This window comes from Octopus sinensis, linkage group LG6 (assembly GCF_006345805.1).
Source record: "Octopus sinensis linkage group LG6, ASM634580v1, whole genome shotgun sequence".
In the NCBI taxonomy this organism is placed as follows: domain Eukaryota; kingdom Metazoa; phylum Mollusca; class Cephalopoda; order Octopoda; family Octopodidae; genus Octopus; species Octopus sinensis.
Window position 1 is genome coordinate 47270528 of NC_043002.1, and position 17521 is coordinate 47288048.

A 17521-nucleotide genomic window follows, 5' to 3' on the forward strand; every position below is an offset into this window, starting at 1 on the left:
GGCTTTCTCTTTTATGTCAAAGAGAACCGCTTCCACCAACCAGTGGATGTTGATTTCTGGTGGTATATTTAATATTCTTATTTTATACACACTTCAGCCAAGGTAAATGGGGCTGAGGATGAGTTTGTAACTCCTTAAGGTGGTTGTTGAGTGCTTTTTGGCCTTTTCTTCTGAGGTGAACTTCACTTCCAGCTACTCATCAATAAGATGATCTTAGAAGATTGTCACAAACGACACAAAAACTTATCAATAGCCTGGATAGACAATAAAAAGGCTTTTGATAGCCTACCACATAGCTGGATTAAGAAATGCCTGGAAATGTATAAAATAGCGCCTACTCTGCGAAACATTTTGTCTGTAAGTATGAGATCATGGAGAACCACACTAACTTTGAACAGTGACGATGAATTTCTAAATGCTAGTGATGTAAAAATTTCATTTGGTATTTTCCACTCCTCTTTTGTTTAGCCTTAATACCTCTCTCAAAATTGCTCAGTGACGCACAGTACGGATATAAAATGTTGGATAAAAATATAAATCATATCATTTACATGGATGATTTAAAGCTTTTTGCAAAAAATGACTAACAACTCAAGGGCTTACTAACGATTGTTAAACGATTCAGTGATGACATCAGAATGCAATTTGGCCTCGATAAGTGTGCAAAAGCTACCTTTATCAAAGGAAAAATGACAGAAACATCTAACGTTTACCTTGACCAGCAGAATGTCATAAAAGAGTTAGACCCAGCGGAGAGCTACAAGTATCTAGGGGTAATTGAAGGAGAAGGAATAAGGCATTCAGTGATGAAGGAAAGGATCAGGAGAGAATGTTATCTCAGACTAAGAGCAATACTCAAGACAGAGCTGAATGCGAGAAACAGGATTGAAGCGATCAATGCTTTAGCCATACAAGTCGTGACTTACAGTTTCAATATCATTAACTGGTCAATTACTGAAATATGTAATCTTGACAGAAAAATACGAATACCGTTGACAATGCATAGAATGCACCATCCTAAGCCAGATATAGAATGACTTTATCTGCCAAGAAAAGAGGGAGGTCGTGGACTTTTACAACTGGCAATAACAATGAAGATTGCTACAATTGGCCTAGACACCTACCTGAAAAAGTCTGAGGACTGGATGTTAAAACTTGTCTCAAAACATGAAAACAAGAAAGCATCATACTCAGTAACAAAACAGGCAAAGGAATATCTAAGTGAATTCCGAATACACCAAATTTCGGAATTAGACTTACAAGAAACAAGCACAGACAATGCTAAGCGCATGAAAACCCGTGCTAAAACTGCTACCTTAGATATTCTTACTGATAAATCGCAAGAAAAACCTCTCTATGGCAAATACCCAAAGAGAGTGAATAATGCAGATGTTGACAAAGCCCTGACCCATCAATGGCTAATGGCCTCTGGCTTAAAATCTAAAACAGAAGGGTTTATCATAGCAGCTCAAGATCAATGCCTACCTACAAGGAACTACCAGGCCAACATATTAAAGAACAGCAGTAGCCCAACATGTCGTGTATGTCAACAACAAAAGGAAACCATTGATCATGTTGTCTCCAAGTGCAGTCTTCTAGCGCCTACAGAGTATCTCAACAGGTATGATAGACTGCACAATATATTCACTGGGTAATTTGCAAAAGCCTGAACTTGCTCCATGATAAAAACTGGTGGGAACACAAACCACCTCCAGTGCTTGAAAATGACCACATCTCACTCCTCTGGAACTTCACAATTCAAATTGACAGAAAGGTAGATGCGAATAGGCCAGACATCTTAGTAAAAGACTTCAGACAAAAAACATGCCTCCTCATTGATGTGACTGTCCCAATCGATATAAATGTATCTGTCAAGACCTACCAGAAACTGAGCAAATATAAAGATCTGCAAACAGAAATCAGCAAAATGTGGAACCTGAAGACTAAAACAATACCTGTTATCATAGGTGTCCTAGAAATGATAGCAAAAGGAGCTGATTGCTACCTAACTCAGATACCAGGAAACCCCAAAATGGCAGAAATTCAAAAGATAGTGCTCATGGGAACTGCTCATATCCTACTGTCTATGTAATCTCAAGTTTTGAAACAAACATAATTTTCGTATGATTTTTAGGCATTCACTAGTACAACACTAAGTACAAAACCAAATATATGGCACCCTAGGCATAACACCAATACGAACTTCCAACTTGTTGTCTCTTGCGGTCTCTGGGTGAGACTTGGAGCAAGCTTGTGCAAATGTAAAGCAAAAGTCAAACATAGAATAATAATAATAATAATAATAATAATAATAATAATAATGATGATAATAATGATAATAATAATAATAATAATAATAATATAATAATAATAATAATAATAATAATAATAAGGAGAAGGCGGCTGGACGTGATAGAAGCTAGACGTGTTTTTTCGCTGCTCTAACCAACCCAGCGTGACAACGGAAAAACTGGAAGATCTACTGTTTTCTGTGAGTAATTTGAATTTCCCTCAAAATAAGCTAAGGAACTTACATATCTACAGCTTTGCACATACAAGCAAACACCTAACAAAGAATTTAGAATCATAAATATCTCCAATTTTGTGTGAACAGTCTGCCGTCCCTTCTTTACCTTTTATTGTAACAACACAATTAAATGCACGATAAAAAAACTATGGAAGTAAGCATATGCCAATATATATACACTGCACAACCACAAAAACTGTACACCACAGCATAACTTTTAAAAAGAAAAGAAAAATTTCTGAGCATTCGAAAATGTAAACATTCTTCCCTTTGCAAAAATCTTTTTTTTTTTTCCAAATGGACATCTCAAGAATACTTAAAAAAACTTTAATATATTACCCAAACACGTAAACACGCAAACTTTTATTGCACCAACACAATTGAACTCAGAAATTAAAAAAAAAAATCATCGAATATCAGAAAATATGCGTGTAAGAATATACATATACATATACACGTAAACACGTAAACTTTTATTGCAGCAACACAATTGAACTCAGAAATATTTTTAAAAAATCATCGAGTGAATATCGGAAAATATGCGTGTGTGAATATACATATACATATACATATGTGTATGGGTATATATATATAGCTGGATTGCTTTTCAAGATAACGCTGGTACTAGTAAACAGGTTTGACCTCTCCCTGACCCAAAATGTCCTTTGCCCACCATCTGATGAATCTATTTATAGAACATGACCACTTGACCGTGGCGACGGTGATGGTGATGGGAATAATAATAATAATAATAAGCTACTGCTGTGACTACACATAAAACAATGTCATTGATGATGATGATGGTGATGATGATGACGGTGATGATGATTATTCTTATTTTTGTTTGTTTACTCTTTTTTTTTATCTTTTTACTCTTTTTCTTGTTTCCGTCATTTGACTGCGGCCATGCTGGAGCACCGCCTTTTTAATCGAGCAACTCGACCCTGGGACTTATTCTTTTGTAAGCCCAGTACTTATTCTATCGGGCTCTTTTGCCGAACCGCTAAGTGACGGGGACGGAAAAAACACCAGCATCGGTTGTCAAGCAATGGTGGGGGGACAAACACAGACACACAAACACAGACACACAAACATATACATACATACATACATACATACATACATACATAAATACATACATACATATATACATATATACGACGGGCTTCTTCCAGTTTCCGTCTACCAAATCCACTCACAAGGCTTTGGTCGGCCCGAGGCTATAGTAGAGGACACTTGCCCAAGATGCCACGCAGTGGGACTGAACCCAGAACCATGGGGTTGGTAAACAAGCTACTTACCACACAGCCACTCCTGTTTGCTTATTTATTTATTTATTTATTTATTATTTTTTTCTCGTATTTTATTCTCATTTTTTCGAACTAATACAGGCAGAGTGAACCTTTCATAAGTTTAGGGAAAAAAAGTGAATGAATAAATAAAAGGAAGAAGGGAAAACTATGCCAGGAGATAAAACTATCAACAAAAAAAATACAGATGAATACAGATCTGCTAGCCTTGAGAAGCTGCGCTACGAACAATGTTTACGTGCAGAGAATCCTAAACTGACAGATCCGTCTCTTAATGTAAGAGTCGAAGCTCGTCATGCTTCAATGTCAACAAAACAACCTACAATCCGCGATGGTCGGCGAGCGGACTACAAAAGACCACGTACACGAAAATTGAACCAAAGTCTGATTGAAAAATCAGCTACTGGATAAAATCTTCCCGACACACAGGAGCTGGACGTACCCCGCAACTGGAATATTCCAACAGATGGCCATCCATGCTCGTCACCAAACACTCAAAAGAAAAAGAAGGAAAAATGGACTAGGGAAGATAATAAAGAAGTTCTTGCGGCCTTCTACCACGCCATATATTTCCCCACAGATAAATCGAACACTATACAAACCTACATAAACTGGAGACAGAAATACCCTGAAGTAAGACCCAACATAGACAGTAACAAACTTGCCAACGTCAGAAAAAATATTATAAAAAAAAATTTACTGACTGAAGTAGAGATTGATCAAATTAGACAAGCAGTAACGGATAGAATGAACGAAGCTGCAGCTAGAGAAGATAATACAGAGGAAATAATTATAGACCAGCCCAGAGATAATAAAAACGAAGTAAGGATTGAAAGAGTTAGTATAAGTGATAGGCAAAGTGAAATACTCCCTGAACCAAATATAAACACTAAGACAGATGAACATCAAATAGATGAAGAAAGTCACACAAATATTGACCCGACAGAACTACATGAGCTAAAAAGTCAAATCATGATTGAATGGCTGAAAATTAAAGAAACCAGTATGGATGAACGTGATATACTCCCTAAAATCCGCAACTCTAACCAAAACATGAAAATAATTGGTAAAACCCGGCTTGCACTTAAGGATATAATTTCAGCTAATGATGTTGATATCACAGATCTCAACCACCTATACTATGCATCCGCGAAAATCTCAACGATCCTATGTGGCGAAAAGATTAGAAAACGGCAACATTTCCACAAAAAGCCTTCTTAGCAAGAGCGTTTGCAACAACAAATTAAAATATTTAGGTCTGACATTGAATATTTGAAAAACCTTAAGGTTCATAAGACTACCAAACCTACAAAAACCCCAAAACTAATGAAAAAATATAATATGAAAACTATACTTGATATTGATGCCACCATAGAAACCATCAAGCAAAAGGTATCTGCTAAAGCTACCCGCATAGCGAGGTATGAAAAGCGTGTTAGATTCTTCAGGGACAACAACATGTTCAAAAATAATCCCAAAAAGTTTTACAGGAAGATAGGAAAAACAACAGTTACTGTAAAGTCTGTACCATCAAAAGAAGAAGTGCAGGGATTTTGGAATAAAATTTGGGCAGAAGAAAAAACACACAGCGAAAAGGCCCCCTGGATTGATAGAATATCTAAAGAACTGGACTCATTAGAAGAGCAAAAGTGGGAGGGTGTCAAGGTAGAAGATATAAGATCTGCTCTCAGGAGGTCAAGCAAATGGAAGTCACCAGGAAAGGATAAAATCCCTAACTTTTGGTTGAATACCTTCCCAGAGAGCCATGAACTACTAACAACTTTACAATGATATTTTGCAACACCCTAGTAGGATGCCTCCTTGGCTAGTTAATGGGTTAACATTCCTGCTTCCAAAAAGTGAAGAAACAAATGAACCAAAAAACTATAGACCCATAACCTGCTTAACAACTATGTATAAAACACTAACATCTGTCCTGACGGAATATACCTATAGTTTTTTGACAGACAGCAGCATATTCCCTAATAAACAGAAAGGATGTAAACGTGGATCCTACGGTTGTAAAGATCAACTACTCATCAATAAGATGATCTTAGAAGATTGTCACAAACGACACAAAAACTTATCAATAGCCTGGATAGACTATAAAAAGGCTTTTGATAGCCTACCACATAGCTGGATTAAGAAATGCCTAGAAATGTATAAGATAGCACCTGCCCTGCGAAACATTTTGTCTGTAAGTATGAGATCATGGAGAACCACACTAACTTTGAACAGTGACAATGAATCTCTAAATGCTGGTGATGTAAAAATTTCATGTGGCATTTTCCAGGGAGACTCACTATCAACACTCCTCTTCTGTTTAGCCTTAATACCTCTCTCAAAACTGCTCAATGACGCGCAGTACGGGTATAAAATGTTTGATAAAAATATAAATCATCTCATTTACATGGATGATTTAAAGCTCTTTGCAAAAGATGACCAACAACTCAAGGGCTTACTAGCGATTGTCAAACAATTCAGTGATGACATCAGAATGCAATTTGGCCTCGATAAGTGTGCAAAAGCTACCTTTATCAAAGGAAAAATGACAGAAACATCTAACGTTTACCTTGACCAGCAGAATGTCATGAAAGAGTTAGACCCAGCAGAGAACTACAAGTATCTAGGGGTAATTGAAGGAGAAGGAATAAGGCATTCAGAGATGAAGGAAAGGATCAGGAGAGAATGTTATCGCAGAGTAAGAGCAATACTCAAGACAGAGCTGAATGCGAGAAACAGGATCGAAGCGATCAATGCATTAGCCGTACATACCAGTTGTGACTTACAGTTTCAATATCGTTAACCGGTCAATTACTGAAATATGTAATCTTGACAGAAAAATTCGAAAACTGTTGACAATGCATAGAATGCACCACCCTAAGGCAGATACAGAACGACTTTATCTGCCAAGAAAAGAGGGAGGCCGTGGAATTTTACAACTGGCAATAACAATGAAGATTGCTACAATTGGCCTAGACACCTACCTGAAAAAGTCTGAGGACTGGATGTTAAAACTTGTCTCAAAACATGAAAACAAGAAAGCATCATACTCAGTAACAAAACAGGCAAAGGAATATCTAAGTGAATTCCGAATACAACAAATTTCGGAATTAGAGATAGACATACAAGAAACAGGCACAGAAAAAGCTAAGCACATGAAAACCCGTGCTAAACCTGCGGCCTTAGATATTCTGAATGATAAATGGCAAGAAAAACCTCTCTATGGCAAATACCCAAAGAGACCGAATAATGCAGATGTTGACAAAGCTCTGACCCATCAATGGCTAATGGCCTCTGGCTTAAAATCTGAAACAGAGGGGTTTATCATAGCAGCTCAAGATCAATGCCTACCAACAAGAAACTACCAGGCCAACATATTAAAGATCAGAAGCAGTCCAACGTGTCGTGTATGCCAGCAACAAAATGAAACCATTGACCATGTGGTCTCCAAGTGCAGTCTTCTAGCGCCTACAGAGTATCTCAACAGACACGTTAGAGCTGCACAATATATTCACTGGGTAATCTGCAAAAACCTGGATTTGCCCCATGAAAAAAACTGGTGGGAACACAAACCACCTCCAGTGCTTGAAAATGACCACATCTCATTCCTCTGGAACTTCACCATTCAAACTGACAGAAAGATAGATGCAAATAGGCCAGACATCATATTGAAAGACTTCAAACAAAGAACATGCGTCCTCATTGATATGACTGTCCCAATCGATATAAACGTATCTGTCAAGACCTACCAAAAACTGAGCAAATATAAAGATCTGGAAACAGAAATCAGCAAAATGTGGAAGCTGAAGACTAAAACGATACCTGTTGTCATAGGTGCCCTGGGAATGATAGCAAAAGGGGCTGATAGCTACCTAACTCAGATACCAGGAAACCCAAAAATAGCAGAAATTCAAAAGATAGTGCTCATAGGAACTGCTCATATCCTACGCAAAATACTTTCTATGTAATCTCAAGGTTTAAAACAAACATAATTTTCGGTTTTTAAGGAAAAAAAAAAAAATTTTTTTTTTTTTTAGACATTCATTAGTACAACACCAAAAACTCCCCCCCTCCCAAATATATAGCACACTAGGCATAACAACAACATGAACTTCCAACCTGTTGTCTCTTGAGGTCTCTGGGTGAGACTTGGAGCCAACTTGTACAAATATAAAGCAAAACTCAAACATAGAATAATAATAATAATAATAATAATTGGGGTTTGGGTAATTCACCTCTGGAAACATGGATGTTTCATTCAACATCCTTAAACAACTCTTAAACAACTCTTATTCAGGGACCTTTTGAGCGGGATGGGTTACTTGACCAGAAGAAAATTCTAACTGGGCCCCACCTGCAAGGTCATGTGCTGTTTATCTTGATATGAGATCACCATTTCGCGCACATATGGTTATGATGCATGTGCCTAGTGTACCCTTATAGGACGGGTAGTCATGATGGGTATACTGGGCTTCGTATATTTTACTCCAGTGTCACTTTGCTGGCATGCACTGCTCTCTCACTCAATAATAATAATAATAATATTAATAATAATAATCTCTTCCAACGTAGGTATAACATCTCACAGTTGAGTGGAGGAGACTACACGATTATGTCAACCACAGTGTTTGACGGGTTCTTTATTTATCACCTTTGGAGTGATGAAAGCAAAGTTCACCTCAGCAAAACGTGAAATCAAAAGGCAAAGAATTGTTACATTTAATGCAAAGCATTTTATTACATGCTCTAAAGATTTTGCCATTCGTCTACCCACGGCACCTTAAATAATAAAAATAACACTACAGTTGAGCTTAAAATTTTGAAACTTTTTTTACAAACTAAAATTGTTATGTTCAAGTACAATTCGATTCAAATATATACAAAGTATATATTTGGGCATTAAATATAAAAATTCTAATTCGCATACATTTGTTCCAAACTTTTGGTCAAGTAATAATATATTGCAAATTAAATATAAAAATTCTAATTTTTAGACCTATGTTCCAATCTTTTGGCCACAACTGTTATCAAAAGTAAATTGTGTTTGAAATTTGTGGGATGGTATACAGTTTCTTACTCTATACTTTACAATATCTTATTCAATGTCTCATGACTTGATTCAAATACTAGCAGTGTAAAGTTTCTTCTCCCTTTATCTCCTTCTGCAAACTGAAACTTGAAAACATATGAGACACATCTCTTCCTTGAATATAACAATTTAGCCCACTCTTAAGTAAAACATTGCATAACATTACTTTAATGAGTTACATATATAAATTAAGAATGGATTACCGTTACCAAGCAGAGTTGTGATAGATGCACAATATGAAGATAAAGTCGTCAAGCAGTTCCTCAAAAGCACATTGTCTGTATGATCAGTATTTCATAAATATCAATATATAACGAATCATATTAAAAGTAGTATAAATAAAACTAGATATCATGCTAGTCCTTATCTGAATGTCTCTTTTATAAAGTTATATTAACTACATTGAATGTTTTCGGGGGATATGGTTCTATATTTACCCGCATTGCTCATCTCTTGTGCTGTTTAGCGGTTCCTTTAAAGTATTCGTACACTTAGAATATTCAATACCGTTGCAACTGGTATCTGCAAGAGCAAAAAAATTTTAAAAATTGCGTGTATTGAACAAAACAAATATCAACATATTTCAGTTCTTCCGTTGAGGAATATTCAATAATAGAAAACATTTAAATATGTTTAACCGTACGCTTGTGTTTGTGTGTTAGTGTGTGTATGTGTGTGTATATGTGTGTGTGTGACTGTAGTTCAACTTTGTAAAAACATTTAAATGTTCATGTATATGTGTGTGTACACACACACACACACTCATTATACATGAACATTGTTTATTTACTGCACGTTTTTTTAATTATATATATAGGTATGTCATATTTTCAGTTCGTTGGCTTTTTATTTAATCCTGAATATATATATATATATATATATATATATATATATATATACACACACGAGCAAAACGCCTCCCGTCCAATGGACGGTACTGAATCATATCTGCTGGATAAAAAGCAATCAGTGTTTTCTTTTCATTAAAAAATAATTAAGCATGCCTTTATTTCACAAAACGTTTTGGTTTTGTTAAACGAAGTTAAGGGGAAAAAAAGACTTCTTGAGAAACCAAATAGTCTTTCCTACCTTCATGCCAGGTTTGAAGAAAATATCTCTTATGCGTCTTACTTTTTAGGTCTCTTAATTATACTGCATTTTGTGGTATTATTTCAAGCCAGCCGGCTTTTTTTTTTTGCATAAACTGCACGTGCATTTTTCTCGCGTACGCGTAGTATTGATCGCAAAAGCTGATGTATTTGTGCGTACAAATGCACGTTCCCACGGATTTATCGATCGCATTCTCACCTGGAATCGATTTTTGTAATTTTTTTCAAGACTTATAGACGCTCTGATACCGTCGGTATCTACATATCAAATTTGAGTGCAATCAGATGGGGGATGCCCGAGATCCTAGAAGACACACACACACACACACAGACAGAACGGATTTTATATAACATATATATATATATATAGGTGAAATTTGTTGATTTTATTAAATTAATTATATTTCACCCTATATCTGTAATGACTAAATATATATATATATATATATATATATAATATATATATATATATATATATATATATCGCAGGTAAAGCATAAATCCGAAATAGAAGTACACTCTAAGTTATAGAGCAGTATATTATATAAAGTTAGATAAGGCCGGTTTATGGGATTACCCTTGGTTTCACGTCCATAAAACACTTAGCTTTACGGCGTATCGTCACAACCCAAACTCGTTGGCTTATGGTCTTTCTAGGATGTGGCCTCTCAATTAAACAGAGGAGAAAAAGACTTCATTACTCTGTCAACAACAGAAGATTGTCTCCCTTTGGTTGTCAATCGTAAATGACCCTGTTATTATGTGGGTCTCAGTAGGCCAGCAGTAATTTCCTAAAGTGCAAGCATGGTCCGAAGACCTTCTTGCTGGAGTTAAGGATGTTTCCCGGATCGAGGGAGTCCTTCAGTATCCTCGCCGGTTCAGCTATGCACTATTTACAACTCTTGGTCCCGTTTATGTAAGGGCCTGGATTTTCATGATATTACGTGTGGAATTTCGTCGTCCTTCAGTTGCCATTCATGGCTGGTTAATGACGTAACTTATCTACTTTTCGGTACCCTGAAAGAGGATAGTGATTGGAGAGGCGTTGCTTGAATGTGATACCGGAGCATCCGATGTATCTCCGTGTCGAGGTGTTGGTAATGCTGTATCTGCTGGTGTTGAAAACGGAATCATTTACGATTGACAGCCAAAGGGAGAAAAATCCCCTGTTGTTGACATAGATAACGAAGTTTTTTCCTCCTTCATTCGCTAGAGCAGCCACTTGCTAGAGGCCATAAACCAATAAATTTGGGATCTGATGATACGCTGTAGGGCTAAGTGCTTTATGGACGTGAATCGCAGGGTAATCGCATAAACAGGCCTTATCTAACTTTATCTATCTATCTATCTATCTATCTATCTATCCATAAACCAATAAATTTGGGATCTGATGATACGCTGTAGGGCTAAGTGCTTTATGGACGTGAATCGCAGGGTAATCGCATAAACAGGCCTTATCTAACTTTATCTATCTATCTATCTATCTATCTATCTATCTATCTATCTATCTATCTATCTATCTATCTATCTATCTATCTATCTATCTATCTATCTATCTATCTATCTATTCATATATATATATATATATATACGTTTAAATATTTGTTGTGCAAGATTTTTTATGTGAAGTCGTGTGTTGAAACAGATATTGTTATATTTCGGAATGGTCATATTGCCAGTTTAGCCAATAAAAACACACGCACTATATATTTGGTGTTATTTTGCTTCAGTGATATTTATTTTTTACATTAATCTTAATCTTATTTCGGCCAAAGTTCTTTCGTCACACTCCTGTGACCGCATCAGTGGTCCTTTGTTTTCTTCTCACTTACTTGTGTCTCTCCTTACTAACCGTCAGCCATTTTGTATTTCTATTGTATGTCTTCATTTGCGCATGCTTATATCTCTATGTGCGTCTATGTTTATTTAGTGTGTGTGTGTGGGGGGGGGATGCCTGTAATATTTCTATCTTCTGTTTATATACATTCTTGTAATTTGTATTTTGTTTTTGTTGTTGTTGCTTTTGTTCGAATTTTGTTCATGTGTTTACATCCACCCATTATTATCATTACATATGCTTGTATGTATGTATAACAACAATATTAGTAATGATAATAATAAATCTAATCGAAAAAAAACAAAAAAAAACTATATATATATATATATATATAATATATATATATATACATATATACACACATATATACACATATACATATATATATACACACATACATATATATAGTTATTCATTTCTATTTCTTTAATTATCTGTGTATTTATTATGTTTGCAGGATCCACTATCGTCATATGTTGTGGTGTGTGCTATTGCTCCATTCTAGTTTTCTATTCAGGCTAGGTTTATTTATAAACCTAGCCTGAATAGAAAAATAGAAAACTAGAATGGAGCAATAGCACACACCACAACATATGACGATAGTGGATCCTGCAAACATAATAAATACACAGATAATTAAAGAAATAGAAATGAATAACTATATATATGTATGTGTGTATATATATATATATATATGTATATGTGTATATATGTGTGTATATATGTATATATATATATATATAGTTTTTTTTTTTTTTCGATTAGATTTATTATTATTATTACTAATATTGTTGTTATACATACATACAAGCATATGTAATGATAATAATGGGTGGATGTAAACACATAAACAAAATTCGAACAAAAGCAACAACAACAAAAACAAAATACAAATTACAAGAATGTATATAAACAGAAGATAGAAATATTACAGGCATCCCCCCCCACACACTAAATAAACATAGACGCACATAGAGATATAAGCATGCGCAAATGAAGACATACAATAGAAATACAAAATGGCTGACGGTTAGTAAGGAGAGACACAAGTAAGTGAGAAGAAAACAAAGGACCACTGATGCGGTCACAGGAGTGTGACGAAAGAACTTTGGCCGAAATAAGATTAAGATTAATGTAAAAAATAAATATCACTGAAGCAAAATAACACCAAATATATAGTGCGTGTGTTTTTATTGGCTAAACTGGCAATATGACCATTCCGAAATATAACAATATATATATATATATATATATATATATATATATATATATATATATATATATAAATCGATAGATAGATAGATAAAGTTAGATAAGGCCTGTGTGTGTATATATATATACACACACACGCATACATATATAAGATATATACATTATTTTAATAAGTACGAGGGGCGTTCAATAAGTAATGCCCCTTACCCACTTCCCATAGCAGTAGAGCAACGAAACTTGGCACAGGTATTAGTCTTTTTCTACATAGGAACAACCCAGAGGTACGCATTTCTCCCATCGTTTGATGCAGTTCTGGAGACCGTTTTCGTAGAAGACCCCAGCTTGGTCCTCCAACCACGACGTGACTTCAGAAATCAAGGCTGCATCATCTGAGAAACGCTTTCCTTTCAAAAACAACTTCATTGCTGGGAAGAGGTGAAAATCAGAGGGTGCAAGGTCAGGAGAGTAGGGGGTGGGGGAAGAGTTCATAGCCGCACGCCTGTGCTTCTGATCTGGCGACACGCGAGTTGTGGACCGGAGCGTTGTCCTGCAGGAGGAGGATGCCTTTGCTGATCTTGCCCCGCCTCTTGGTTTCGATAGCTTCTCTTAATTTCCTCAAAAGTGAAACATGATAGGCTCCTGTAATTGTGGTACCCTTTGCCAGGAAATCTGTCATCACTACTCCGTCCTGGTCCCAGAAGACTGTGAGCATGACCTTGCCAGCGGAGGGCTGCACCCTTGCCTTCTTTGGAGGAGGTGAGTCATGGTGCTTCCGCTGCATTGACTGGGCTTTGGTCTCTGGATCATAGTGATGGACCCAGGTCTCATCCTGTGTAATCAGTCTTTTGAAAAATTTTGACTCATCTTCTTGGCATATCCCTAAATTCTTGCTTCTGGAATTCTTGCGTTCTTGCTTCTGGAAAAGTGTGAGCAACCTGGAAATCCATCTGGCAGACACCTTTTGCATATGCAAATGGTCATGAATGATAGCTTCCACAGACCCGGTACTAATCTTGACCTCATGGGCTATTTGGCGAATAGTTATGCGTCGATCTTCCAAAATGGCAGCCTCAACTTGACGGACAGATGCCTCATCAATGGCAGAAGGGGTGCGACCAGATCTGGGAGCTGTTTCCACAGAGTTCCGACCATGTTTGAATTCACGATCAAACAAAGGCAAGTGGGTCAGAGGCATTACTTATTGAACGTCCCTCGTATGCCTTCAAATATACACACTCAGTCTACCAGTCTATACTGATATAAATATATCGTCTACACACACACACACACACACACACATACACACACTCTCTCTCTCACACACACAAACACACACAAAATGTTTGTGTATCTCAGGCAACATAATTAGAGTATAGTAAGATAACAGGGTAACGCTGTTAGTCGGAGAAGTTAGGAAGGTAAAGGAAGAGAGTGGAATAAAATAAATCTAGATGGAATTAGATAAAATACAATAAAATGATTGTAGAGTACAAGGAGATTTGAGGAGGTTTAATTTTCTGTAATAGATTTAAGGATATAAGTAGATATAAAAGTAGATAGGTAGATAAAAAGATAGACAGACAGATAAGAAATTGACAGACAGATAGCTAGATAGATAGATGTAAAATACAGTGTAGATTTAAACACATTAAGTGGTTTCCATCATATGAATCTTTGACGCTAGAAAGAACAGCTAAAGTCCAAACCACAAATTAGGGATAAATTCTTGAAGAGAATGAAAAATAAAAACATTTACCATCTCTTTATGGTAAATGCTTTTATTTTTCATTCCCTTCAAGAATTTATCCCTAACAAGTGGTTTGGACTTTAGCTGTTCTTTCTAGCGTAAAGGATTCCCATGATGGAAACCTCTTAATGTGTTTAAATGTACACTGTATTTTATATGAACAATATATAGTCTATTGACTAATTTTTCTATACGCTAGGTCACTGGTATTAAAAATTTCTAAAATCTTCATTGCCTTGATATTATCAGCTAGCTAGATAAAAAAACAGATATATGAAAGCCTTGTTGCTGGGAGTAATAGCTTATTTTTCGTTCTGTCTTGATGATGGCTACTAAAGACCCTAGGAGCAGCATATGTGTTTCCATGCATCCAGCCCATTTAGGGCGGTTCAGGCTAGGTGTTTCTTCCTAATGAAGTGAGCCTCTATGATCATGAGCTTAACTGTATCCGTTCCCCTCACCAGTATCCGGGTGAAGTCCCCACAACATGCCAATGTGTGATATAACCTTGTGGATGTGTTCTTCACTTTAAGGTGAAAGTGTCTTCTGGTTGATCCTATATAAGTCGCCACGTAAGAGTGCATCATTTGGTATACCACGGGTGTAAAACACACCCGGACGCTGTTTATTGGTTGCACTGTTATGACTGGATATTGATTTAAACAGCATGCGTCCGGTGTGTTACTGGTGTATGAGACGTTGTGTGGCCCCGTTTCCTGATTCTAACGGGGAGGTCAAATCTATAAATGCTGATTTTAAACTTTTCTCTACCTCTTTTCCGTAGAAGAGCAGATTAACGTATATTCTGTGTTTGCTGTTCTCCTGTTTCTGTCTTCTGTCAGACTGCCTTCTGCCATTCTCTCTGTCGCCAATCCCACCACTCCTTCAGCCAGTCACTGCGGTACCAAATCTGTTACCTTCCTAATCTTTCCTACTAACGGCGTTAACCTGTTTTATATATATATATATATATATTTAACGTATATTCTGTGTTTACGTATTTATCGCTGAAGAGGGGAAAATTCTTATGAATTAACTCCGAAATTGGACCAATACGGTAATAACGGATTTTTTAGAAATTTCTATCGGTTTGTTTCGAGACGCATAAATTATAATGGTTATTGACAATTTTTGTCTTTTTTCGGCATATTTGGCATTAGAATTTTTCTTTTGCCCTTATCTTGTAAATTATTTATAAATTTAACCTTTGAAGGTATTTTTTGATATGCTGGCCATTGAAAAAAAATTTTTCCCGAAAAAAATTTTATCCTACATTAGTTATAAATTGAATAGTGTTCACTCCCGGATTCTCTCACTCTGTGAAAGTTTCTATTTCGAATCACACGTGTCTCGAGATGTACCGAAGATTTTCTATTTTGGATATATTTGGGGTACTTAGGTCTGCTCAGGACTTAGTGCTTGCTTTTTCCATGGGTATGAGTAAGTATTTCACTTATATCTCACGTATTTATTGCTGAAGAGGGGAAAATTCTTATGAATTAACTCCGAAATTGGACCAATACGGTAATAACGGATTTTTTAGAAATTTCTATCGGTTTGTTTCGAGACGCATAAATTATAATGGTTATTGACAATTTTTGTCTTTTTTTCGGCATATTTGGCATTAGAAATTTTCTTTTGCCCTTATCTTGTAAATTATTTATAAATTTAACCTTTAAAGGTATTTTTTGATATGCTGGCCATTGATAAAAATTTTTTTCCCGAAAAACTTTTTATCCTACATTAGTTATATATATATATATATATATATATATATATATACATATATATATACATATATATATATATACACACACAGGCACACTCACACGCACACGCATGCATACACGTACATGCATACATACATTCATACATACATACATATACACACACACACACACATATAGTTAGCACAGATGTGTGTTTAATAAGTTTGTTTCCAAATCATGTTTTCATGTTCTGTCCCACTGGGCAACTGTCTTCTACTATAGCCTTGGGCCGACCAAAGTCTTATGGGTGGAAGCTGAAAGAAACCCGTTGTGTGTATATGCATTCAATAACGAATTAAAAAGCAGCATTAGTTTTGTAAACATTATCGACCGCACATACGCAATGTGTGTTTCGTTTGTTCGCCGGTTCACTGCAGTATAATACTTGCGGGATAACTCCCTCATAATACTGGGTGTTAAAACACAGGAAAATCATCGACAGACGAGAGAACTCATTCGAATTCAGGAGTTATGGATACTGATAGTTTGCTATTTTTGTAGTTTATCAACACTATTCATATATAGTCACAGAATGGTGATTTGATTCCTCCCCGGTTCGATTCAGGTACGATTCTCGCCTGTCTATGACTTTCAGGTGTTTTAACACCCATATTTACGAGAACGTTATCCTCCAAACGCTATACAGCAGCGAACCAGAGAACAAATCAAACACATACATTGACTATGTGCAGTCGATAGCGTTTACGCACACATAGACACACATACATATATGTATATATATACACACACATATGAATGTTTGCATGTATGCATGAATATGAATATGTATGTGTATATATATATATATATGTATATATATATGAAAAAACAAGTCAAAAATAGAAAATGCTAAGATAATTTTATAGTGAATCTTTCAGTACCGGTTTCAGTCATTTTGAGACCTTTTCAACTGTAACG

General features: G+C 36.0%; 1 protein-coding gene across 1 annotated transcript in view; it reads right to left on the minus strand.

Moving 5' to 3' along the window:
* The window catches only part of LOC115213072, an 81654-nt gene that overhangs the window by 2197 nt on the left and 61936 nt on the right, over positions 1–17521 (minus strand). Inside the window, exon 12 of the mRNA XM_029781982.2 lies at positions 9367–9451. Coding sequence (XP_029637842.1) covers positions 9367–9451 — 85 coding nt within the window. The remainder of the gene's footprint in view (positions 1–9366; positions 9452–17521) is intronic.